Here is a 25,194-nt window from a genome sequence, read left to right on the forward strand (position 1 = left end):
TCCAATGCCAACAGGATGAGATACAGCACCAAAAATCTATTCTACCCAAAATATGCCTCCCATCAAGATAAGATCTTGCCCAAAAAAACAACGGAATACACCTTATTTTTCCAATTAAAGATTGTGCAAGAGATCAGATATTCCCCAAGGATCAGAAATCACCACCAACTTGACCACAGAGTCAGAAGAATTTTGAGGAAGACCACCAGATTCTCACCCCAAAAACTTTGAGAAACTTAAGTCACTATTAAAGGAACATTCCCATCAGCAGTAACAGGAAACTAAATAGGAGGGCAAAATGCCTTTCACTGGCATCCAGAAACACCTTTTAAACTGAATTGTTGCCAGTTCCATTTTAATACACCAACATACAAAAGAGTGGAAGCCTGGCCCTGATAACACCCCAAGAGGAATGGAGCTGTGTACTGGCACTGCCTGCCACATGCTGAGCCTGCCAAGTGTCAACCAGAGGTAGTTCCTATCAGACTTAAGTAACAATACAAAAAGTTCCTCTGATATTTCAGTCTCAGACTTTTTTCCACTAAGATGTCAAATTCTTATGGGTGGATGATAAAATTAGTTTGATTATATATATCCTAAAAGCAAAAGTATCCATTGTCTCTGTTGCAATGTGTCTTTACAAAGCCATTGCAAAGCCTTGTCACATCAAGGAAGATCTTACATTGCAAGATTACATTGTTTAAGATAATACACATGCAAAATATAACATGCAACAGAAAAAGTTGCACTACTCATTCTTAGAAGCTTATGTGGAAAAAATACAAAGGTCTTCAAGCATCATAAGTATGAGCATAAAATGCAAATATTCTAGTGCTTTTAGGCTGATGAGAAGGCATGCCCCTGGAACATCTCCACAAACTCCATCTCCAAGGCCTAGTGCAAACTTCTCCAGCGCTGCCAACGTTCTAACACCTTTAATGACCTGAGATACCAATCCTGATCAAAGTTCTCTCACAGAAAACCAATTAAGCCTAAAAATAGGATATTAAATGTAATAGTAAACTAGAGAAACTGGAGTTTCTGTCTCCTGACAGCATTATGAGGTACTAGGCAGCCAAGCTGCCCACCCTGCCTGTTCGAAAGTCAGAGCTTACCTCCCAAGTCTGATGGCTTTTACCAAGTTTGGAACACCCTTCATCTGTATGTTGTCCTCTGCCTCAAACTCCTGATAAGCCTGAGGGGGAGAAAGAGAAACAGACCTGCTAGAATGGCAAATCCAACCAGTGTGATGCCTTCAAGAGGAATTACAAGTTCTTCCTACACAAGCCAGGACAGAGATCCAGCTCATTAACAAGCCCTTCCTGGCACCAGGATTGTCTGAAGACTCTCCCTGGACAGCTTTCATCTGGCTCTACTCTTTAATGCAGGTCCCACACCAAAGTTAAGATATAGATCCAGAAGAACCTTATGACCTCCTAAGTAGTTACCAAAGAGCACACACATCATTCGAGGACTGCAAAGGGGACTAAGCTATCAAACAAGTGTTTAACCTGGAAGTGGTAAGGCCTGCAAATCAAACCAGCACAGAAAATTAATTTGTAAGACAAGTGAAAAATTCAGCCCTTGACAAGACCAACATGTTCAAGTAGCTCTTACACTGTGAACTACAGTTCTAGATCTCAGTTTAATAAGTAGGGCAGTTGAAACTATGAAGATAATTTAGCTGTCAAGAATGCTCTGTTGATAGCAAGTATCAACACATGCAGCAGCAATGGTCTTATCCCTGACACTTCTGGACTGTTTAAGTTTGCAGTATGTCTCAGGCACACAAAATCCCTGCAATTTGTTACCAAAACCCAAAACAAAACTTAAAAAAACCAAAACTCTTTAAACATTCTGCTACAACATTTAATATAAAGACAACCACATGCCAGGACATTCCTCACATAGGCTGAAACTCAAACAATCAAGAATATATACCAGAAACCTCTACACAAAATCAAGCCCAAAATCCAACTTCTTGCCCAGTTACTGCAAAAGAGGTGTTTTACTGAGAAAACTTTTGATTGACTGCTTTGCAAACAGTGAGATGCACTTGGCTATTGAAGCAACTCCCCGTCTGTTAAAATCCACATCAGTGTGGACATAGAAGCTTTAGCAGACTGGATTTGCTTTAAAAGCCAGTGAAAACTCAGGAATGTAAGATTCTAAAAGACATTTAAAGTAATTTTCATACGTTACTGCAGTATTTTGAGCAACAGAATCAGTATAACAACCAAACTCCAGCACATAAACTACAATACTCCCTTAACTTAAAAACACTCATGAGCAGTTAATCATACACGAGTGAATTTCAAGCTCTTTTCACCACTTTTGCTCAGGTATATTAACAGCTAAGCTTAAAGCAGGCCAATCACTGTTCTAATTTCCTACTCCATTTTATCTTAGCCTTGAGTCCTGTAGCTTGGGTCGGTGCCTGCTCTGAAGCCAGCTTTACCCCCTGCTCCATCTAGTGGGCTGCTGGCTCCCAAAACCACACAGACAGCAGGTCTTTGAGAACAGAATCGGGAAGCCAGGGAAGGCACCATGAAATGCACAGTCAGGAGGAAAGCCTCCCTTTCTGGCACATCCTGATACTCACACTTCTTACAGAAGGACTTTTCAGGTGTAGTGACTGATATCTGAGGCACAGTGTAGCAAAGGGCAGGGGGAATCTGCCTGGTAAACAAACCTGAGATAACGACTGATATCATCAGAGATGAGGAACATCCACACTGAGAACACACTAGCAAAGAGTTCAGTTCCACACCTGCTAATCAAGAAATACAAGAACCCAAGCCATTCTGATCCTTCTTTGCTGGAAATCAGATTAGTTCTACTGCTGTCAGCCTGTAAAAATGAAGCAGGAACAATCCAGACCCCCACTGAACAAACCTGAACTTTTCAACTTCTTTCCAGGACCTATTGAAAAGTTTTCTTGTATTCCTTGAGATAAACACCAGTTGAGCCATCCCTAGAAGCAGCATTTACTGACAGAGCTGTTTCACACAAGTTTAGTTATCCACATCACCCTTGTGCAGATACGCAAATCAAATCTCAAAACAACTTTCTGGGAAGTTTCCGTTTCTGTTTAACTTCACAGCTGAAAGTTCACATCAGAGTCTCCCTGTTAATTACAGAGGCACATGAGCTGCATGATATCTCATGTGCAGAGATATCTCAGATATTGGATGCCTTCAGATTATCTAAGAGTGGTGGTCTGCCTGGGTATACATGACAGCAATACTGGTGTCCTGAGAGCTCAGAGGAAAATCAGACATCAAATACCATCTGCAGAACATTCACAAAAAAACCTGGTCTTGCATCTTCACTTGAAGCCAATGAAAGCAATAGTTCTGTTTAGCTTCTGAGAAAAACAAATGTTTTTAGGTCAGCTTCCAAAGCATTTGTCTCATATACCAAATAAAACCTTCAGCAAGCAATATCTGCACAGTATCACCTGACATGGAAAATACCATCATCACAAGAGTTGTGTCACAACATTTACATCTCCAAAACCCAAGAGCTGTTTCTTGGGGTTATACTTATTTGGGTTTGTTTGTTTGTTTCATTAGGTTTCTTTCACAAATGCAGTTTTCCCCAAATGTAATCTATCTTGCACACAAAGCTCAGGTTTGATAAAGTCAGGTATGTAGATATATCTGTTTTCATGTCAAATGCAGTTTGTTATCTTGGTTGTACTTTAGCACTAGGCAGAGTCAGAAAAGGAGCCAAATCTTTCAAATACCACAGCCTACCACCTCCATTAGAAAGCACTTCAGTCATGCAGACATTGTGTTTTTCAGATTCTCTAATAAATAAGTTACTCCAAGAATGATTCCTCCAGAAAACTTATGCCAAAGCTGTTCCATTCCTGTAGTATGTCAAAATATACTAGTCATTTTTTACTCCCAAAAATTTAATTAACTTATAGCCTGTAATACATAAAGAAAACTAACATTCCCAGAAAGAGGCAAGGAAGGAAATTAAAATAAACGTCTGTAGCCTGCCGCCCCTCCCCCCAGAACTCAGTGGAACATCCCATGAGCTCTGAGAAGATCTTATCCCTTCCTGTAACTGGAGACTGAGCACTATCCCAGCAGTATCATGTGCCTTCACAGAGCACTGCTGGACAAATGAACTGTGTATTGCTATTACAAGTTTTTAACAACCCAAATGTCAATGGCTTGACATTTCAAATATTTTAATGCTGCAAACAAATTACAAGTAGAACAAGGGGGTCTCACAACAGCAAAGACTTGAAGTAATGTAGAAGTCAGATATTTTCAAATTCTTGTAAGAAATACTTAAAATTATATCAAAGACTGGCATTGGCCTCAGATACACCAGTACAAAACAGAAGAATGTTATTTACTAAACATGTGGTATTATCATGTTCACAGGTGCCCTCTGCCGCTGAGAAGGAAAAAAAATACATGAATTCTAGGTAAGTGATAAACCCAAAAATAGACAATTGCCAACACTCAAGTTTACTTTGAGTGTTTGTCAACACTCAAAGTTTACTATAGACCCACAGCAAGAACTTCTAAAATCTCTGCCTGTACCAACATCATTCCTAAACAAATCCCCAGGAACTTTGTGCTGTTTAACTGGCTTGAGCTTCCCCATGGCACAGACTCCAAGAGCACAGGCATTGCCTTTCCCCCCTCTCTGTCCAGATACTCCTGAGAGCCAGGCCACACAAGGGACAGGAGCAACCTAGGGAAAGTTAGAGCCAAGAGCAGCAGTGTAAAACGAGATGAAAAGCCGGATCACAAGCCAAGAGCTTCATCAGTGCTCTTGATTTGAGCCCATTCCTGCGCTCAAATAGAAGCTGCAAATCCTTACGCCCCTGCTCTCCTTGAAGCAGTTCTAAAGTTTAATGAATTTATCTCAGAGTGCCACATATTGTGCCATTTTTTTGCAGCAAACTTGACTTAGGCAACCACCACAGCCCATCAAGTATCAGGACCGAGTGCTACCCATCATGCAGCAGATACAGTGCATCTGCTCCCACCGCTCAGGATTTCACCATCTGCTAGGCTCACAGTCCTTCCAGCAGTGTTTTGCTGTCATCTCCCCCTCTTTCCACCTCCTCCTAAAAAAGAAGAGAGCACTTCAAGGTAGTTCACTCGTGTAGCAGCAACTGTTTCAATTTCCGATGATGGGAAAAGAAGTCGGTGAACTGCAGGAAGGGAGCAACTGGTTGACACAAAATAACCTCCTGATTTCACTTCAGGAATTTTAAACAGCAGCTTTATTTCCACCTAACTGATTGAACACACGGCTAAGGATACAATCCCACAGGGTAAATTTAAGTACAAAGAAATATTACTTTTTTTTTTTTTTCATTTAGTATGACAATCACTTAGACTGCACAAACAAGTACTTAAAATTCAGGACATAACAACCATAACTTCTTGACTGGCACACAGATTTAAGCACATACAATCAAGCAGAACTCTACCATGTAACTTAAGAGCTGCCCCAGATGGCAAGTCTTCACTAAATGCTCAGCACTGCCAGTGTTAAAGAGAATGAGTCAAAACTTTTTAATGGACAAAACTTTTTCTCACAGGTTTTGCTTATTTGAGGAAAAACACACAGAGCACAGGCAGTTTACATGAAGCAAAAAGTCTTGTAGGTAAAGTATGACATAGAACCATGTATTACCTGTTTTCCATTCTAATCTATTACTTATATCACCAACTGATGTTGTGATCTCAATCTGCACTCCAGACTCAGGTTTTATTTGGTTACTTGCTCTGTGCCAGACATTTGCAACTCCCATTACCAGTGATAACACTGCCACTGTTTTGAATGTTGATGTGGTAACACAGTCAGCAATACCAGAGCCTAACTTAGATGTACAGGCAGTACCATAGGAAGCAGAAGCGAAAAAGAAATATAGCTAAAACACTTGGAGCTGAATTAAAGTGTCACATTGGTGACTGGGATTGTACAACATGCCAGTTGCCTGGTCTGTAAAACAAAACAAGGTAATGAAGTAAGGTTAAGCTGCTTCACGAATATATACTTGTATGGTTTTCATACCATAGAAATTTAGATCACTAAAAAAAACAGTTAACTTGCATAATATTCATTAGGTGTTCAACAAATGTGCTTATGTCCCCTTTGATCTTGCTTTGCATCAGCAGCATGCCAAATCTTCCCAGCAGCCTTTCATGCTGTCCCAGACAGCTTATCAAGGCCAAGCATAAGCAAACTCAGTGTTTAACCCAGCCCTATTGTTTCTCCAAATATACAGTTTCACCATGACAGAAAGTTTTTCTCCAATACAAAGATTTTTTTTTTCTCCAATAAATAGATTTTGGAACTGTCTAAAATCATTATTTCATCACTAGAGCTTTAAGTAGTTATGGTAACTGTTTTTAGTAACATTCTTACAAAAAAAGTAGTTCTAGCAACCCTCAGTGCTTCTACTGGAACAACTGAGTTTCTTGAGCAAATACTTTCATTATTATTTTATATATATATATATATATATATACACACACATATACACATAATATATAAATAAAACTTTAAAATCACACATATACTTGAAGTCTTCAAAGCAAAAATAGGATTTCACACCAAGAGACTCACAGAGCAACATAAAATGTTGTTATCAACACATGGTAAATGTAACTTCTATTAGAGAAACTCCAGGTATGCTGCCACATACATTGCCAGAAATCCAACTGATTTTTCTTTTTCGTGCAACCACTTTGTCCTTTGGATTGTATTAACAGAACAAAGCCATGGCCTACAGGATAGGATGCAATCTTGATCCATAATCTTGTTGCCAGAGAATGGGGTCTCCCATGAACAAGCTGTTTGGGCTGTGTGTTTAGAGCACAGGCCTTCTAGAAACAGTGTCTTTGTCATCAAAACAGACCACTTAACTCCTGCTACAATGTTTTCTTTTCCCCTCCCGTGAGGCTCTTAAATACATAAATAACACTGTTCCACAAGAATCACAGGGTTTCTGGTACAAGTCTCTAAAATTATCCATTTTAGCCTGACTTCATCTACAAAGAGACAATCCTAGGAAATAATCACCCTGGTCTTTCCTGGGAAAGATTGCTTGAAGTGCTCCTTCATCCCTGCCTGTGCAGAATCTGGGAATATTTGAACAGTGGATAATGAAGCAGGTGATGCCTCTAAGATTTGCCAACAATATTCTGAACTGTCCAAATGTCAGTAAAATTCTGCCCTAGGTGCCACCTACATTCATTTTAACACTCTCAGACTAATACTCCTGCCCTGCTATAGACTCAATCATGCCACTGAAAATTAAACTTTACAGGAAAAGTTTTAGAGCTTCAGCTGGAAAAGAGCCATAACTTACTATGTTAGGGGCAGGAAATGCAGCTGAGCAGAAATAAAGGAAGAAAGAGTAGTGAAAAGAGGCTTTGATGACTGACACTGCTTTTAGAAACTGGTCATCTCTCAGCCTCATCAGTCTCACTTTACATTCCTGCAGGGTCCAGCAATAAAAGCTAGGTATTAACTGATGAACACACCAGTCTCACATCAACAGAAGATGACTTAGAAGCTTCAAGTATAAAAGTAGAAAAACTCATGATGAAGTTTCATTCAATGACTGTGTGGCTGGATAAGAAGCAGCCCAGCAGAATGTCCAAACTACAATATATGTAACTTCAAGCATTTCAAGACAACTGATCACTATCATCTTTTTCCAAAGTTTCCAGAAATCTTTTTTTTCAATTACACAGAACATCTCTAAAAAGGGAAGTGTTCTCCCTAAACTTTTTTTAATAAAAACTAAATGTCTCCTAGAAATAAATAATTTAGCAAAAATTATACTAAAGTTAATGAGAATCACCATCAATGCTCTTCTCCTCCCAGCTGTGCTTCTAAACCAGAAGATTACCCTTATTTTAGCACAGACAACTGTTTAATAGGAAGAAAATATTTTGTTATTACTAACAAGGAAGTAATCAAAGCATCTCCTGAAAAGGTTGCTAAATGTGAAGAAAGCACTGTCTAAAAGGTAAGCAATACAAGCAGGATACCAGAAGAATACATTACAAGTCACAAGCTCGTATCTGACTTGTTTGCCTTAATTCTAAAGAAAACAGACTTGCACAAGAGTTAAATCCAACTACCTAAGTACAGGAATCAGAGGGCACAGATACTTAGCATATGTATTATTACTCTACAGAACAAAAATTAAAATGCACTAATACCACTTAAAAGGAGAGCACCATGTTTTACTTACTTTGATCAGCATAGTTTTTTGCTTTTAGTTCAAGTTGTCGAGTTTGTGACTCTAATGCTTCCACTCTGGTCTGTAAGTCCTTTTTCTCTTGTTCTTGAGAATCTTCAAACTCAATGAATTTCTAAACAACAACAAAATCGTTAAGTTAGACCAAACAACTAATTACAGGTTTTGCAGCAGGCAGGAAGAAACACAGCAGCCCTTCACAGCCAGGAAGGTGCAAGGTGGTTTCCAAAACAACTGAATAGATGCACAGGCCACATTTTAACACAAAGAACTATTTCAGTCCAGGTCCATCAGTCAAGCACCCAGTCTAGGTTATACTGTGTAATAACTTGCAACTAGATGCTAGCTACTCCAGAGAATCTGCTTGGGATTAACATAAATATGAATTATTTCATTATTGTCTAACTTAATGTACAACAACTGCCAACAGTGCATGTGAACACAGGGAGTCTTGGTATCCTTAGTCTGACTGATCACCAGTGAAGCCATTTTCACCCATAAGCCACAAAGGTACAGACACTGCAACAGGGATATACTAGCAGCAGTGCCAACCAAAATGCTTTTATATACTTTCCATTCCGACCCAATTCTGCTATAAATTCTCATAGTCTTTATCAAATCCTTAATAACCATCTACAGTCTGTCAACTGCACAGAAAACTCTGTGCTGATCACCATCACCTTCTGTTTCCTTGATTTACTACACTTGGACTCCCCATATTCTGGAATTCACTGATGAATTCATCAGTGTTTACATTCCCTAACATAAAAATTGCCAACACACCATTCTAGCAGCTTTGAAAGCACTTTTTTTGCTATTTATCTTACCCAAAAAGTCAAGAAATTCAGCGTGTGTTGCTGGCACAAAGAATACTTCTAAAAGCCAAGGATGTTTTAGGTCATGCAGTACTCTATGCTCTGCATTGCAAGGAGAAGACAAGGCCACCAACACAAGTTATGCAGAAGGCTCATAGAACAGGGAGGAGAAGCAGACCACAAACCTCTGCAGGAAAAAATCCTAAACATCCATGACAGTTACAGGGGCAAAGGCAGCTGAGGACCACATGGAAGAAGGGACAGTGAAGGCAGCAACTTGAAAACAGTAATCTGATTTGAATATTTTTTCCTATGTATTGTTTGGAAAATTTAGTGGGAAAAATATTTCTAATGGTCATACATCAACTGTTAATGAACTATTACTACACTGTAGCCATTGTACACACTTTTTTTAAAAAAGCAGAAATTAATATCCTTATGAAAAGGGCTTCAGTTGAACAGCATCATCAGAAGCAGTTCTGACTAAAAAGTACTTCTGATGTAGAAATGCATCAAAACCTATGAAGTAAAACAAGAGTTCCTTTCAGACAAGCTCTGCACAGCTATCACAGGACTGGGCATGGTATTCATATGACTGTGCTTGAAACTAAACTACAACAATTGAGGAACAGCTGACACAGCCCAGGTAGCTCCACTTTGGGTGCTGCCATCCAAAATCCCTCTTCAAACACAGATGTGCAGGAATCTTTCTACCCCCTCCACATGAAGTTTGGGAATATTAGTTAGTCAATGTAATTGGAAAACCTCAATGTTTAAGTTTGTTTCATTTCTTCTTTGTAGTAACTGATTCAAGACTTTTGCCCCTTTAATATTCAAGTCATGTCTGGCCTATTCTTGGCAGACTCCCTTTTTAAAAAGGGCTTCAAAGTTTGACACAAATTTGGCACAGGGGCTAAAGTTACACTAAATACGGGAAGTTTGTTGCACTAATCACGGGAAAACATGAATTAAGAATTATAAAACTGTAACATCTCTGTTTAGTTGTTTCTCTGATGATTTCCCAAAAAATATGTCATAGCTTGCTAAAGGCCAGGGACAATTTATACTCATGAACAACAAACAGCCATTCAGAGCCATTAATGTCATTGTTACTCATGAAACTAGAGATTTAATTTTGTACATCCTCTCAAGTTCTTCAACTGCAAGTGGTAAAACTGGTTTTTCCTAGAACAGTTTTGTTACCTTCCACTAGTTTACCTTCATTTTGTTAAAGTTCAAATCTACATTACTATACTCTAAAGCATTCCTGTAATTACAGCTGAGTATTTTTCCTTCCCCTGCTGTAAACTATACCTGATCATATCTCGAGATTGAGAACTTTGGACTTTGAATACTTTTATTCAGTTTCATTTCTCCTTCTGGTGATAGTATAATCACAGAGACAGCCCCAGCAGATTGATCATCACACCCTGACTAAGCCTACACAAGTATGACAGAAGAACTACCGAGATAAACCAAAACAGCAGCCAAGGACAGGCTGAGCACCCGTATTAAAATACTTTTTTTTAAATTTACATTGACAATACACTCAAATACTACTTTTCTCCTGCACTGTTTAATGTAAATCCAGCAGCGTATGTAGGAACACGTTAGGCACTCAATAGTCATCCTCTCATTTCAACCCCAGCTACTGGTTATTCAAAACACTGAGGCAGACAAAAATCTAGTTTTCCCCATTTTAAGTGACATCCTGTTTGGATCACAAAGATGTATCTTACAACTCTAATGAGAAATGCGAGAAGTGAGATTTTTGATACTTTTTAAGAGCAAGCTGAAGGACACCAACCTGTCTTTAAAACAATCAAATTATATAAGACTACAAAAAATACAGTTGGAATGATCCTTAAAAGGTCATGTTGTTTCCAGGTTCTGATGTTCAGCATTGGATGTCTGGATCCTATTATTGATTAGGCTATGATGAGGTGTAACACAGGATGTGATGCAGAGCTCCTCCTGCATGTGCCTGCTACTGAAACCCAACCTGTGACACCTTCATCAGCCATGTTTGGCAACTCCCATTTAATCCCATTCCATTTTCTCCAGGCAGGATCACATGTGTCATTTCAGACCTTTGTCCAACATGTTCTTACAGACCTCATATAAAAAGTGTAGAAAGTCCCACACAACTAAACTCAAAAGTATTTATGTAATACATTTTAAACCTACTTGAAAGCTTGCAGAGGTCTTTGGAATAAATAAGAATGCAAGACTGCACAACAGCCCAGCACATTTGGAACCCTCTGTCCTACACACAACTGAAGCACTCAGTAACACATTAATCTCTTCCTATATTTCTGTCATCTTCTGTCTCTTCACATCTTGACTGGTTTTCCTGTCACAGGACCAAGGTACAATGCTGAGCATATCTGATGTCAGGGTCCCACCCACTTGGCAATCTTTATTACTCTATGACACCTCCTTCAGCAATGTGTATTGCAACAACGACAGATTCTCAGCCAATGCCAAGTTCTTGGAGCAGGGAGGAAAAAAAATACCTAAAAAGCCAGTTCAGATGGACTTGGGGGACAGAAAAACATGTAAAAATGAAAACAACCTGATAGCCATAAAATAAAGTGAAAGTTTTCTGTAAAATGCATCTTGGTTTTGTTCCCTCAAATTAAAAATACTTAAACTCTTACAGCACAGTGTTTACTCAATATACAATCCTAAGAAAGAAAGTTACCTCTGGGAACAGTAAGAAAAAGCAGACATTAAGTCCATTCTATGACTTAAACTAATTTTAGTAGTGGTAAATCCTTTTTCATATTTGCCAAAAATTTCAAAAACAGTTTAATCCCACCAACAGCAGAAAAGCTAAAAGATATCCCAATTTGGCATAGCTAATGGAGTGGATTTTATCATCTTTCCAAGTGCACACAAAAGACATGCCAGCTACAAGTGCATGTCTGAAACAGCACATTGCTGCTGAAGTAACTCTTATCAGGGTATAAAGTAGCAGAAGCACAAGTGCTGGTTCCTCTCCCACTTCTTTGGGGCAGGAATTGCTACCTCACAGTCACCAAGTGGAAAGGTAAGAACTGGAAGCAGAACAGCAGAGCACCTGGCTCCTCCATTCCTTCAGCAATATCAAAAACCTACCATGTTAAAAGTCAGACAAGTGATTTCACAGCAACTACAAAGATCAAAACTATACCCAGAGGGTTAAGAAGTAGGCCCAGAACTTCTGTCAGGGTGACTTTAAAAAAAAATTATTCCAGAAATCCACAGGCAACAACTTTTAAGATATTTCTTCAGTAACACTTTTTAAGCACAGGAAATAAAGAAGGGAAATTACAAAAATGGGGTAAGGAGACCCCTGCCCAAACAGTAAACTATTTAATGTTCATAAAGATACTGTTGCAAATAAATTTCCTACAAGAACAAGCAGAACATACAAGAAGGTGTGTTAATTGCCCAGAGAAGCTGTGGCTGCCTCATCCCTGGATGTGCTCAAGGGTAGGCTGGACAGGGCTTGGACCAGGAGCAACCTGGTGTTGAAAGGATGTCCCTGCCCGTGGCAGGGGTTGCAGTAACATGAGCTTTAAGGTCCCTTCCAACCCAAACCATTGTGCAAAACTATGAACAGATGACAATAAATATGGAACTCAGCAGCTCAAAATTCTCCATTTTGACACCACACGACACAGGCAAACTCAGAATAATTTTGTGCTAAGCCAGCAACTTTTTGTCCAAGGAAAATAGTGTCAAATTTATGTCCCCTTCTTTTATTTCAACCATACTCTACCCATCAGGTTATCTCAGCATCGAAAAAATAATTCAACAACCATGCCTGACTAGCACATGTGCCTCTCCTGAATACACCAGGCTGTACCTAACACTTTCACACCTGCACAGTGCAATCACCTCAGCACAAGACAAAAATGACCTTTGTGCTTACCACGAAAACACAGTCTTTGGTCTAACTGCACTTTGGAAAGCATCAGCCAGGTGTCTTGCAGCATGAGCATTGCTTCTTCAACTGCATACAGCCTGTCCTCTCAAGTTAATTTATCATGACACAGAGAAATGGAGATGGCAGTGAAGCACACTACCAATACAGGCACATACAGTTCCTGAAAAGCTACAACAACAAAATTAACCCCATATTCTGTTTCATCACATTGGTACAGTATCTGTCCTGCTGCCCAAGGCCTGTTTTCTGATCTGGCAAATGCTGTCTGTGCTTCAAGCCTGGTGGATTTTCTCATTAATTAGTTCAGAAAGTATTTATCAATCCCTTCCTATTACTCTCAATATAAACACATTTTCTAAAAGACCCTTTTACATCAGTTTCTGTCAGAAATAGTGTGGCAACTCCAGTCCCCTATGGGGATGCCATAAGGCATCATAAAACCACTATTTGTTTGACAAGGAGGATGAATGATCTATCAGTCCAAGAGCTGGGGGGACACTGTTCATACCACAGTCCTTCATAACAAAATGAGTCCTGGAATAACCTGCAGACAACATTTTGCACTCACTTATAACAGAAAAAAAACAAGTATTTGTACAGGGCTAATGTCTTTTAAATTCAGCTTTTACTGTTAATATTGTGTTCACCCTCAGTGCAGTTGGTCTTCTGATTTTTGGAAAATTTAGAAGGCAAGCAGAACCAGAGAGAATGGCACAGGACAAGAGGTCTGGAAATACACATGTAAAATGGCTTTGTTACATTACAGATAATGCTGCCAATCCAATTTCCTTCAGGAGTTTGGCAAGACAATGAGCTGGAGGAAGTTATCCTGCACATCTGCTTCCTATTGTATTGCTTTATAATATGACATTAGATAATGTCTCGCAAGCTTGTTTATGCTGAAGTGATTCTTGGTACAAATTTTAAATAAAAACATCTAACATCCCAAATCAGAGTCGATGTCACTGGAGAGTCCACACCACCTGTTGCTGCCTGCAGCTTTATGTACCAACTCTGAAGGGTTTCAGCCTACACTCTGTGTATTTCCATGATTTTTGGAATGCGTTGTCACTATTTTTGCAAAATTGGACAACCCGCCTCCCTCCGCGGGGAGTATCCCGTGTGGCCGTGACAGCACAACCAGCGCACGGTTCCATGTTTGCGCCGCTCTCCTCCCGCGGCCCCACCGGCAGCGCGGCGCTCCGCAGGGGTTACCGGGGATCCCGCCGGGACGAGCGGCTCAGGGGACCGCAGGCACACGGACCCGCACGGACGGGTCCCGCTGTGGCATAGCCGCACGGACCGGGACGTACTCCGCGCCCTCCTCATCCTTCTGCCAAGCTGCATCGCGACCCAACTCCGGCCCCGCGCCCGGACGGGGCAGCCCCAGTACTCGCTCCCGGCGTCGGCCACTCTGCCCCGGGCAGGCCCAGCGCGGGAGATGCGGCCGCCCCCACGGAGCCGCCCCAGCCCAGCGCCGCGCTCACCTCCTCGGCCTGTTTGCGCAGCGCCTTCTCCCGCTCGTACTGCGTGAGCAGCTGCTCGTTATCGTCCCGCAGCAGCTCCAGCTCCACGCTGGTCTCCTGGCTGTGAGCGCACACCGAGTCCAGGTTCTCCAACACGGCCACCACCAGCGGCATCAGCTCGGCCACCACCTCCTCGTCGTAGCGCCCGATGAGCCGCTCGAACTCGCGGTAAATGGAACCCGCCAGCCCCGACACCCGCTCCGACATCATGGCGGGGCCAGGCCCGCCGGGATCCTCCTGGTACACCACGCCGTCCGCCAGCTCCATGGCGGCGGGAGGTTGTGCAGGGCCTGGCGGGGCCCGGCAGGTCCTGCTCGGAGCGGCTCCCTGCGGCGGCGGCAAAGCCTCGGCAGGACCGGGCGGGGAGTGGCGCGCGCCTATGACCTCACCCGCCGCGTCGGGCGGGGTCTGCCGGGACGGCAGCGTGGGGCGGAGCTACGGACTGGAAGTCTGCGCGGGGAGGGTGGTCTGCTGGTGACGTCATCGAGAGGCAGGGCCCGGGTGAGGTTATGGCGGTGGCTGCTCGCGGAGCTGGGGTTGCGTTTCGGGAAGATGCGTTCGGTGGGAGCAAAGGTGCAGCGGGAAGGGCTGGGCTGTCGGAGACACGTCAGGGATCAGCGAATCTTGACAAATCACCGAATCGTCAAGATTGGAAGAGACCTTTAAAAAGGGCAATAAGGCTGGAGAAGAGTCGAGCACGCTTCCTGTGAGGAGCGGCTGAGGCAGCTGAGCCTGGAGAAAAGGAGACTCAGGGGACATCTTATCCCTCTCTACAACTCCTCCTGTCGGTGAGGGTCGGGCTCTGCTCTGCTGTGTCCCAGGGAACAAGGAACAGGACAAGAAGACATAACCCTAAGCTGTGCCAGGGGAGGTTCAGGTTGGATACTCAGGACGAAATTCTTCACAGCATGAGTGGTTGGGCATTGAAATGGGCTACTCGGGGAGGTGTCACCTCCCCTGGAGGTGTTGAAGAAAAGACTGGATGTGGTATGCAGTGTCATAGTCTGGTTGTTGGGTCAGGTTGGACTGGATGATCTCAAAGGTCTTTTCCAACCTAGCTGATTCTGTGGTTCTGTCACCCAGTCTGACCATGTACCTGGCATGCCACTGTAACTTCTAAACCAGTAAACCACATTACTCAGTGCTGGGTACATATGCCTCTTAAACAGCTGCAGTGTGGTGATTCCACCACCCACTGGGCAACCCCTTTTAACCCCTGACCACACAAACAGTAAAAAAAAAATTTCAAATATTTAATCTGAATCTCCCCTATCTCAGCTTAAGGCCATTTTCTTTGGTCTTGTCTCTGCAGGCACAGCAGAAGAGCCCCATCCCCACCTCACTACATGTTCCTGTCAGTAGTTCTAGAGAGCTGTGAGGTCATCCCTGAGCCTCCTCTTCTTGAGACTAAACAAACCCAGCCTCATAAGACACGTTTTCTAGCCCCTTTACAAGCCTTGTTACTCTTCTCTGGACACACTCCAGCCCCTCAATATCCTTTTTAAAGTGAGCGGCCCAAAACTGAACACAGCAGTGCCAAGAACAGCGGGACAATCACTTCTCTGGTGCTGCTGGCCACACTATTCCTGATACAGGCCAAGATACCCCAGGTCACCAGAGTGACTATCAAAGCCCTGGTGCCATTGGTGGAGGCTCTGAGGGCCCCTGACAGCAAGAGGGTTTGGTCCCTTTAGTCCCTTGCTGTGGGACCAGGGTGGGGAGCTCCGGTTGGATTGTGGGGTTGGGGTGTCCTGTAGGCAGCTCCCTCTGTGAATGGCAGATGTGAGGCAATGCATGCAGTCTGACAGCTCCCAGGGTATTTGTTTATCACACCCATGGAGGCATAAATAGACCCAGAGATTCACTGAGGGGTGACTGAAGGAGTTAGAATCTTAGCTCCTGGATTTTGGGACTCCGCAGCTCTATGTTTCCTGGTGTCTGGTAGCAAAAAGGCCTTTCTTTTCTAATAAGGTCTCCAGATAATATCAGAAATCCTGTTTTCTTAACAATAATACAGCTTAGAAGGCATCCTGCACTTCCTGAGAGAGATTGATTTTCCTAGGATTTGGATCAGGGAGTTCCCTTCTAGATTATGTGTTCTGTTATGGGAACAATGGGAGCTGTAACAGACATTTACAGTAAACTTGAAAATACCTATTGAGATTTAAAACTTTCCAAGTTGTTTCACATCCTTCATTTTATTGTGGAGTTATTTAAGTTGGGAAAACCCTTTAAGACCATCAAGTCCAACCATTAACCCAGCACTGCCAAGGACACCACTAAACCATGTCCCCAAGTGCCACATCTGCAGTTTTTTCAGATGCCTTGAGAGATGGTAACTCCATCATTGTCCTGGGCAGCCTCTGCCAGGGCTTGACAGTGCTTTCAGTGAAGAAATTTTTCCCAGTATCCACTCTAAACCTCCTCCGGTGCAACTTCTATAATACAATTTGAACTTGGGGAAATCAGTATTCTTCATTAGGTAGTATCACATGTACAGCTGAGGAACCTGGTGGCCCAGCAGCAGTCCAGGATCAAAGAAATGAAAATGTGCTTTAAAAAAGTCAGAAAGCTTGAGAAGGGATGGAATTTTAACTGTGGTGATTGCATTCAGCTCCACTGGAGTGCAGCAGAGCCTTGCTCTTAATTTTTCCTCACTTGGACTGGTTCTAGGGCAGGACCTGTGCTTTAAATGCTTCTGTTCTCTTGTCTCTTCATTTGCCGAGCCAGTGAATCTGTGCAGGAGTGACAAAGAAGAAAAGACTCCAACCCTGTATATTGGATTTATTGTGAGTCCTGTTTAGACATCGTCATCCTCCCCAGCTAATATTTAAAGTGTTACAGCCAGGGCACAGGCAGTTGAAATACAATTTATAAACATGGCAAAAGGAAAGAAAAGCTGTTTGACTTTTAATTATTACCAAAAAATTACATCATTCCAGCCTCACCCTTTTCCAGTGCAGCCTGGATCAGTCCATGGCAGATGGTGGGGCTGTGTTTCCACCCCTGGGGCAGTCGGCTCCAGGTGTACCTCATGCCCCTCCAGGTAAAAGCAAACTGAGGCCTGCATTCTGTTGCCACAATAATGGAGAAAAATGTGTTAGCAATGTCAACAGTGGCGTACCACGTTGCTGCCTTGGACTCCAGCATGTCTGGCACAGCAGCACTCATCAGTAGAGTAACTTCATTCAAGGCACGATAGTGCACAGTGTTCCATTCTCCATTCTCTGTTAGACTTGTGCACAGGCCAAGTGGGACTGGGGAAGGGTGAGTGGGCCTTACTGACCATCCCTTGGCTCTCCAGCTCATGGATCATCTTGTGTGATGGCATCCCAATTCATCCAAAACTGCCAGTGGTGCACTGTTGAGGTTGCAACTGGGACACATTGTTCCTCCACCTTCAGGAGTCCAGGTGCAGAAGGACCCTCTCACAGTCCAGGCAAGGTATTCAATTGCTTAATGCCCTCTGCCTCCACAGCAGCTATTCCAAAAGCCCACCTGAATCCTTTGGGTCTTTGTCATAGCCACTCCAGAGGAAATCTATGCCCAGAATACAAGGGACCTCTGGACCAGTCACAAAAGGGTGTTTCTGCCACTACTTCCTAGTCAAGCTCACTTCAACTTCCAACAGGGGCAACTGCTGCTATCCCCCTGTCACCCCAGCACTAGAAACAGCTTCTGCCCCCACATGTCCCAAAGGGATTAATGTGCACTGTGCACCAGTATCAACCAAAGCTTCATATTTCTGTGGTTCTGATGTGCCAGGCAACTGGATCCACACAGTCCAAAAGACAATTCTCCCATGCCTGTACCTCTGGCTAGAGGCAGGACCCCCCCACCAAGTAAACTGATTTGCAATTTACCAGGGAAGAAAATCAGCCCTCGGGTCACTCTGGGTTTAGAAAAGTTTACCTGGCACTTTAGCTAGAGAAAGAAATTTTATGTAAAAGCTTAATTCTATTGTGGTTTATACCTTAAAGCACAACAGAAATCTAGATAAAGACTGATGAATGATAGCAGCACTCAGCTAAATGAAGAGTAGGATATCCTGGAGCAACAAAGCATGTCAGAGTGAGGACTCTGGTTACAAGGAGCAAGAGAAACACAGGACAAATTATGAGTTTTGATAAGAACCCCAAATATTCCAGGTGGTACAGACAGAGGCTGTGAGATGAGAAGAGTGTAAAACTGGAGCCAAACCAGCAAAGATGGAGCTGTGTTAAATTCTCCTGAAGTCTGGAGACATTCACAGTCAGTCCATGGTCTCAGGCCTGTTTTAGAAATCTCCACTGGTTATAAGTAATGTGGAAATAGTTTGAGCTCAACAGTTACACTTAGTTCACTCACTGAGAACTTTGAAGGTGTTTACTTCTCTCCCATGATCAGTCCATTTTTTGGAAATTATTTGTCTAGACTCTCTTCTTCTTCATATTTTAGATAAATATGTAATTTCCAATGTAGTTAAGTGATCTTGGTAAAATTTGCAACCAGCAAAAGCTCATTTATACAGTAACAACTTGCTCTGCTAATCATGGATTAATCTCAAAAGTGGCAGAGTTGACCCTTGTTTAATGAGGTTAAAAGACTTGGCACAGATCACAGAACAGACCTATGGTAAAGCTGGAAGTCATGCTTGCCCACCTTAGGGCAAGTCCTAAGCTTTAATCATTAAATGACACAGATTTAACAAGACTGTAAATAGATGTCTTTTTGCCTCTTTAGACTTGATATTTTTATAAACATCCTGTTTCTAGAGACCTTTCTTCTATTTTTATGTATTATTATGCCATAGTGAGGATTACAGCATTAAAGTTTGCTTAAATAGTATGAAACATCTTAAATAAATGTGTATCAAAGCAAGATAATAAATTGGATTGGCATTGTCAGGAGACTACTCAGAAACTCTAATTTCAAAATAACCTCAAGGAGGACTTGCTAGAATGTATGACATTGATTTTTTTAAAATATTATCTGTTAAATCAGAGCTCCTGGAAAGCATGATGGTAAAAGACCCTGAATACAAGAAAGCAGGTTGGTTGAATAGATGCTTCAGTCAGATCTGGAGTCTCCCACCAGAACTAAAAGTACCTCATGGATGTGTGACGGACTGTAGTGAAAAGAAGGGATCCCAAGTAAGGAAATCCATGTTATCAAAAAGCTGAACTTTTCTCTGTCAAGCAGTGAAGTCCTGCCCAGAGAGAAGCAAAATCTTCATTGTTTTGCTTTCAAGAACAGCCAAGAAGTGGAGCCCAGGAAGTTCATCTCAGTTTGGAAGCAAAAACAGGACAAGCATGGATTTCCATCAGGATGCTTTATCCTCAATTCTCTTAAAGGCAATAAAATACTCAAGGCAAAGCAGCTCAGTCATAAATGGTTGTAGGGTCTTTTGACTCAAAGAGCCAAATATAGTATAACCAGGAAAACAAACAAACAAAATTAATTACCTTCTTTAAAGAGGAAATACAAGCAGAACAGTACGATAACGAGATTTTTATTAAAATAACGTTATGTGCCTTTTGTTAAATAAAAACCGGGATCCAGCAGGCAAGACAAATGCTGGAAGAGCTGAGCCCGGCGCCCCCGCTCGAAGGGAAGAGACACAGGGGGGGTGCAGGTGTTACCCTCGATCCCGAAGCCCCCTCGGGACGGGGCTGGGGGCGGTAAGGGCGCTCTGTGTGACCGGGGGCCGCGCTGTCGCCAAGGCAACCGCTGTGCGGGGGCGGGGGGGTGGGGCACGGCTAAACCGGGGGGGAACCTGCGGTGACACGTTTGGATAGAGCCACCGGGCGGGACACGGCGTGCCAGAGCCACCGGGGAAACAGCGGGGGACGCGGTGAGAGACACCCAGGGAACAGCGGAGTGTTCGGGCTCCGACACTCACCGAGGCCACCAGCGGGGGACACCGTTCGCCACAGCCACCGAGCCACCAGCGGGGGACAAGGCTTCAAGGTTTCCCAGAGCCACTGGGCCACCAGCGGGTAAGCCGGGTTGCGGGTCAGCGGGAAGGGTCCCCTGCCCCCGGGCAGTGTCACCGCACCCTCCCGCGGAGCCTCCCCGCAGCCTCTGCACCCCTCACCTGCCCACTCAGGTGTGCTCCAGCACAGGGCTCAGAGTCTCTCTGGTTTCCGGGTGAAAACTCTGTGCGTGTACTAATATATTAATTTATTGTACGGCACTGGAAGATGGATCTGTGGTGATCATTACCTTCCTTTCCATTCAGAGTTTTTCTGATTTCAGTATTCGCTGATTGTTCCTACACTTGGCACCCTTCCACTGCTTCAAACTCACTCCTGTAGCACTTGGGAAAACTTGTGTGCTGTCACTGGTTTGTCCAAACATTGGAGACCATGGATTACTGACCCTCAGATGCAGCAAATTTACACTTAGAGCAGACAGGGATGGGCTCGGATCACTCAGTCCTGGAATAACAAATTTTATTCTCTCCCTCCTCAGGATCATGGCTGCCATCGAGGAGCGCACCTTCATTGCCATCAAGCCCGATGGTGTCCAGAGGGGGCTGGTGGGGGAGATCATCAAACGCTTTGAGAAGAAAGGATTCAAACTGGTAGCCATGAAATTAATACATGTAAGCTCTCCTCAATTGCTGTGTCTACTTTTTTATATCAGCTGTAGCCTTCAAGTACGGCAGCATGCTATAACAACAAATGTGGCCTGTGTAACATTTAAAAATGAAATCTTGAGAAGTGGTACTTAGGATGTTTTTGGAAAAGTTCCAATTCCCAGCTCTGGCTAAATGCTTTAGACATGCTAAGCACACTAATTTTAGTAACCTGATGCCCTTAGTCTGAAGAGAATATTCTTTCAGGTGCCTCCTATGCCAAATAAATATCTTTGCGTATCTTTTACAAATCCCAGGTCACATAAACTGCCTGTATGGGCAGCAAAAACTTTCCTAAGTTTAGTTGTGGTTAAAGCAAACAGCTCACACTCATATCGACCAAAAGGACTCCTAAGAAGGTGCTAGAAATAATGAATTTTAAACTATGTGCAAGTTTCAGGATTACCAGTGCTCCATGGTTTATCTCTTTGAATACACTGTGCTCTTAAGCTCTTACTGTAAGCTTTTTTCTCTGTCTGTCTGGTTTTTAACCCAGGCCTCTGAGGACCTTCTGAGGGAACACTACATTGACCTCAAGGACCGGCCATTCTATGATGGCCTGGTGCAGTACATGCACTCGGGACCTGTTGTAGCCATGGTGAGTTCCTGGCAAGGAAAACTACACTTGATTGTCTTCCCTGCAATGAGATTGTGTCACCTGTTGAATTCCAGTTTATTTTTTAAAGGATTTTAAAAGCTGGATTCAAATACTGAGTAGGAATATGTGCTGTTAACTATTTTTCTTTAATCTTTTCTCATAATCTTTCTCTCCTTTGAGTCAGTTTTTTGAAGAAGAGGGCAGGGGCAAAAAAGGAATCACAACCAGGACCTTGAGAAACAGTAAACCTGTACAAAAGCCCCACTCTGAAATGCCATGTAGTAAGCAAGCTGAAAAAGGATGGTGGAACATTTTAACTTTAGTTCTCTTTTTCTCCTTGATAATGTATTTGTAAAGTAGTTGAGGCCTAGCTCTTCCATGCGCGAACAGATCTGTGAGACTGTTTGATATACTGAGATGGAAAATTGTTCTCTCCCCACCCTGGGTGAAGAGAGGGGTTGTACAGAAGGGGACCATGTGAGCAGATGCTTCAAGAATCTGACAGAAGAATTGGAGATAAATTTGTCTCACTGTGACAAATAATCAGATGGTGATTTGTGCCATGATGGACAGCCCTGTGTTCTTGTGGATGGCATAATTTATCTGCTGCTAAAAATTTAATAATCTGAATGGAATATTTTTTTTTCTTTAAGGTGTGGGAAGGTCTTAATGTGATTAAGACTGGAAGAATGATGCTGGGGGAAACCAATCCGTTCGATTCCAAGCCCGGCACTATTCGTGGGGACTTCTGTGTCCAAGTTGGAAAGTAAATTTTAAAACATTTGGTATCACCCAAAAGCACTAAATGCCAAGTGTTATGTCATGATATCTGCAGGAACTGTGCTCCATCCTTCTCTGTTTTACACATGGAGCTGCCATTCCCTGTGCCCATGACATATTAGTATCTAAGGACAGGGATCAAGTCATGGTTGTCCCCATTGACAAAAATGAGGAGCAAAGCTGGCACTGCCTATGCTGTGTATTTTCCTACTTTACTGTTACTTAAAGCTTCTGTCCATAGTGGGAATCACTTCAAAACAAGAAGCTTACTTTACTTTAAGAATTCCTTTTCTCTTTTATTCACCTTTTCTTTTCCTAGGAACATCATTCATGGCAGTGATTCTGTGGAAAGTGCTGAGACAGAGATCAGCTTATGGTTCACTCCTGAAGAACTGGTTGATTACAGAAGCTGTGCTCATGAGTGGATCTATGATTAACACCCAGCCTGGATCTTCTGATATTCCTATGTCCATGAGCAGCTGCCAGCCTCTAGCTATTCCAAAGAATTCCCTGATAGAAACCTCAGAAAACAGTGAAATTGCTCTATTGTGGATGTTAGAGTCAGTGCTTGCTGCTCCTTTGATTTTAAAATTGTCAAGTTACAAATGGAATTGCACATTTTAAAAGCTGCTTCTGGGACTGAGAGATATGAGATGAAAACACAGAATAGATAACATATATTTTTTCTGAAGCATTTCATAGTCATAGAGGGTATTTTGGTAAACATTAAAAAAATGGGTAAAAATCTATTTGGTAAATAAATATGCAAATGGTTCAGAGTCAGAGGACAACTTTGCTAAAACATTAGAGGACAACTGATGGTGTGTAAGTGCATTGATAATATGCCCAAATGTTGAGGATTTACTTAATATTAAGTCAAGTGTGTCCCCATTCCTAAAATGGCTGCAGAAAAAAAAGCCCATTTCTCTCCCCAGAACAGGCTGTGCCCATAAAGAGCTCAACTCTGGCTAAAATGGCAACTGGCCTCCACACTGACACTGTTTCAACTGGCTCTTTTTTCTTTCCACATGGGATTTATGTAGTATTTTAAGGACCGATTAACCAGCCAGGCTTGATGAAATGTCCTTTTATGTGAAAAGAAGATTAATGTGAGGATAGCTGAAGGAGATTCTACCTTTAGCCATTTCAGTGCAGCAGCTCTCTGACATTGCACAGAGCAATAAGTGGTGTTTGCTTTGCCAGCTGGTAATTTAGCTGTGTTCTCATTAGTGTAGTTTCCTCAGTAGCTGGAACTACAAACCAAATGGTCCTTGGATAAATTGTTTTAGAAGTGACTTTCTCACTATCGTTTTGTATTTATTTAATGATGTAAAGAAGTGGAGTCATAATAATGCAGAAGGTATTTCAGTTTCAACAGCAAAAGTTGTACTGGATGAGGCAGTTGGGATTGATATTATGTATTTATTTCCCTGCAACATTATATTCACTAAGAGCAAGAGTTTCATGGAATTAGTCGCTCGAGCTCACGATTTTTTTTTCCCCCACAGTGTGTTCTTGTATCTGAATACTGAGCTATGCCGTGAATGTTGAATTGAAGGCTTATGATACCTTATGGTGATATCAAACTCCTAAAAAGAGATGGCACAAAATAAAACAATATTTGCTGTTTGTTAAGTGAAATAAAATGACATTTTAAATATTTTGTCTTATATTTAATTAATGAGTAGAAGGAGGTGGAACAAATTCTCTAACTATGAAGCTGTAGGTGAGGCCGTGAACCTCTGTTCTGAAAATATTCAGTGTTATAGAAGATAAATCATTAGGTTAAAAGAAGATGGAGGAAAGGGAGTATGTGACAAACCTGAGCATGAGATGAGTGGTCTCCAGTTTAAACTTTACTTGAAAGGTTACTTGAGATGTCTCAAGTCTACAAAATAGAGAATTCTGGTTTATCTGGGGGTGTTTGGATTGCCAGGAAGCTGCTGAGTGTTTCTAATGTGATGTGACTGGGAGGAGGTGGAGGCCAGCAATCCTGCATGGCTGAGGTGCCTGAGCAGATCCAGTGTGAAACCACTAACTGACCCCTCAATAAGAGACTGTGCAAGGACTGCAAAGGTTATTTCATTGATATCCCAGCTGGAGAGATGGTGCACGACTTTAACTTGCTCAGGCAAAGGTGCTTATCAAAACTAGGAAAGAGCCAAGTAGTAAACACCATAAAAAGTGTGAAAAACGCCAATCACTTGTTTTTTAAATTTTTAAATATTTAATAATAAAAATAGTTATAAAAATAGTAATACAATTAGAATAATAATAATTTAGACAATTTGAATTAAGACAATATGAGACAATAAAAAGCAAAGAGTTACGGACGTCTGGGTGCCTTTTTCTGGGCAGCACAAGCCCGAAAAAGGACCCCCGTTAACAAAGGATTAACCCTTAAAAACAACAGCCTGTTGCATATTCATACACTTCATGCATGATGCATAAATTCCATTCAAACACAGGATTCGGCCTGGTCATCGTCAACTTCTTCCTCCTAATCCTAACAGCGCCTTCGAGGCGGGAAGAAGTTCATTTCTTCTGATAAGGGAGCAATAAATTCTTTTTCTCTGAAAGATTTAGGTGTCCTGTGGCTGCTATCTCGCTGCAAGTCCTTTCTTTAAAAAAAAGTATCCTACATAGCACAGTTTCTATTTTAACAATT

At 42.3% G+C, this 25,194-nt stretch overlaps 2 protein-coding genes across 9 annotated transcripts in view; one reads left to right on the forward strand and one right to left on the reverse strand.

Annotated features, from left to right (window-relative positions):
* Window positions 1-14,899, reverse strand: part of SPAG9 (sperm associated antigen 9) — a 59,687-nt gene extending 44,788 nt beyond the window's left edge. For 2 of the 3 annotated variants that reach the window (XM_059864003.1, XM_059864002.1), the window contains exons 1-2: window positions 14,491-14,899; window positions 8,249-8,369 (exon numbers count right to left, since the gene is read on the reverse strand). In XM_059864003.1, the coding sequence (XP_059719986.1) occupies window positions 8,249-8,369; window positions 14,491-14,796 (427 nt within the window). In that variant the 5' untranslated portion in view covers window positions 14,797-14,899. Of the gene's footprint in view, window positions 1-1,115; window positions 1,135-8,248; window positions 8,370-14,490 lie in introns of those variants that run through there. The other variant, XM_059864004.1, reaches the window with a different exon arrangement.
* Window positions 14,900-14,960: 61 nt separating this feature from the next.
* Window positions 14,961-24,186, forward strand: LOC132336488 (nucleoside diphosphate kinase-like). Of its 6 annotated transcripts, none has more exons than XM_059864018.1 (7): window positions 14,980-15,406; window positions 15,842-17,973; window positions 20,307-20,507; window positions 20,983-21,115; window positions 21,645-21,746; window positions 22,400-22,512; window positions 22,846-24,186. In XM_059864018.1, the coding sequence occupies exons 4-7, from the start codon at window positions 20,987-20,989 to the stop codon at window positions 22,961-22,963; spliced, it is 462 nt and encodes a 153-aa protein (XP_059720001.1). In that variant the 5' UTR covers window positions 14,980-15,406; window positions 15,842-17,973; window positions 20,307-20,507; window positions 20,983-20,986; the 3' UTR covers window positions 22,964-24,186. The 6 variants fall into 6 exon arrangements, with proteins under 6 accessions (XP_059720004.1, XP_059720005.1, XP_059720006.1 ...); XM_059864017.1 differs by having other exon boundaries at window positions 14,980-15,317; XM_059864021.1 differs by lacking the exon at window positions 15,842-17,973 and having other exon boundaries at window positions 14,961-15,030.
* The last annotated feature ends 1,008 nt before the right edge of the window (window positions 24,187-25,194 follow it).

This window comes from Haemorhous mexicanus, chromosome 20 (genome assembly GCF_027477595.1).
Source record: "Haemorhous mexicanus isolate bHaeMex1 chromosome 20, bHaeMex1.pri, whole genome shotgun sequence".
Classification (NCBI taxonomy): domain Eukaryota; kingdom Metazoa; phylum Chordata; class Aves; order Passeriformes; family Fringillidae; genus Haemorhous; species Haemorhous mexicanus.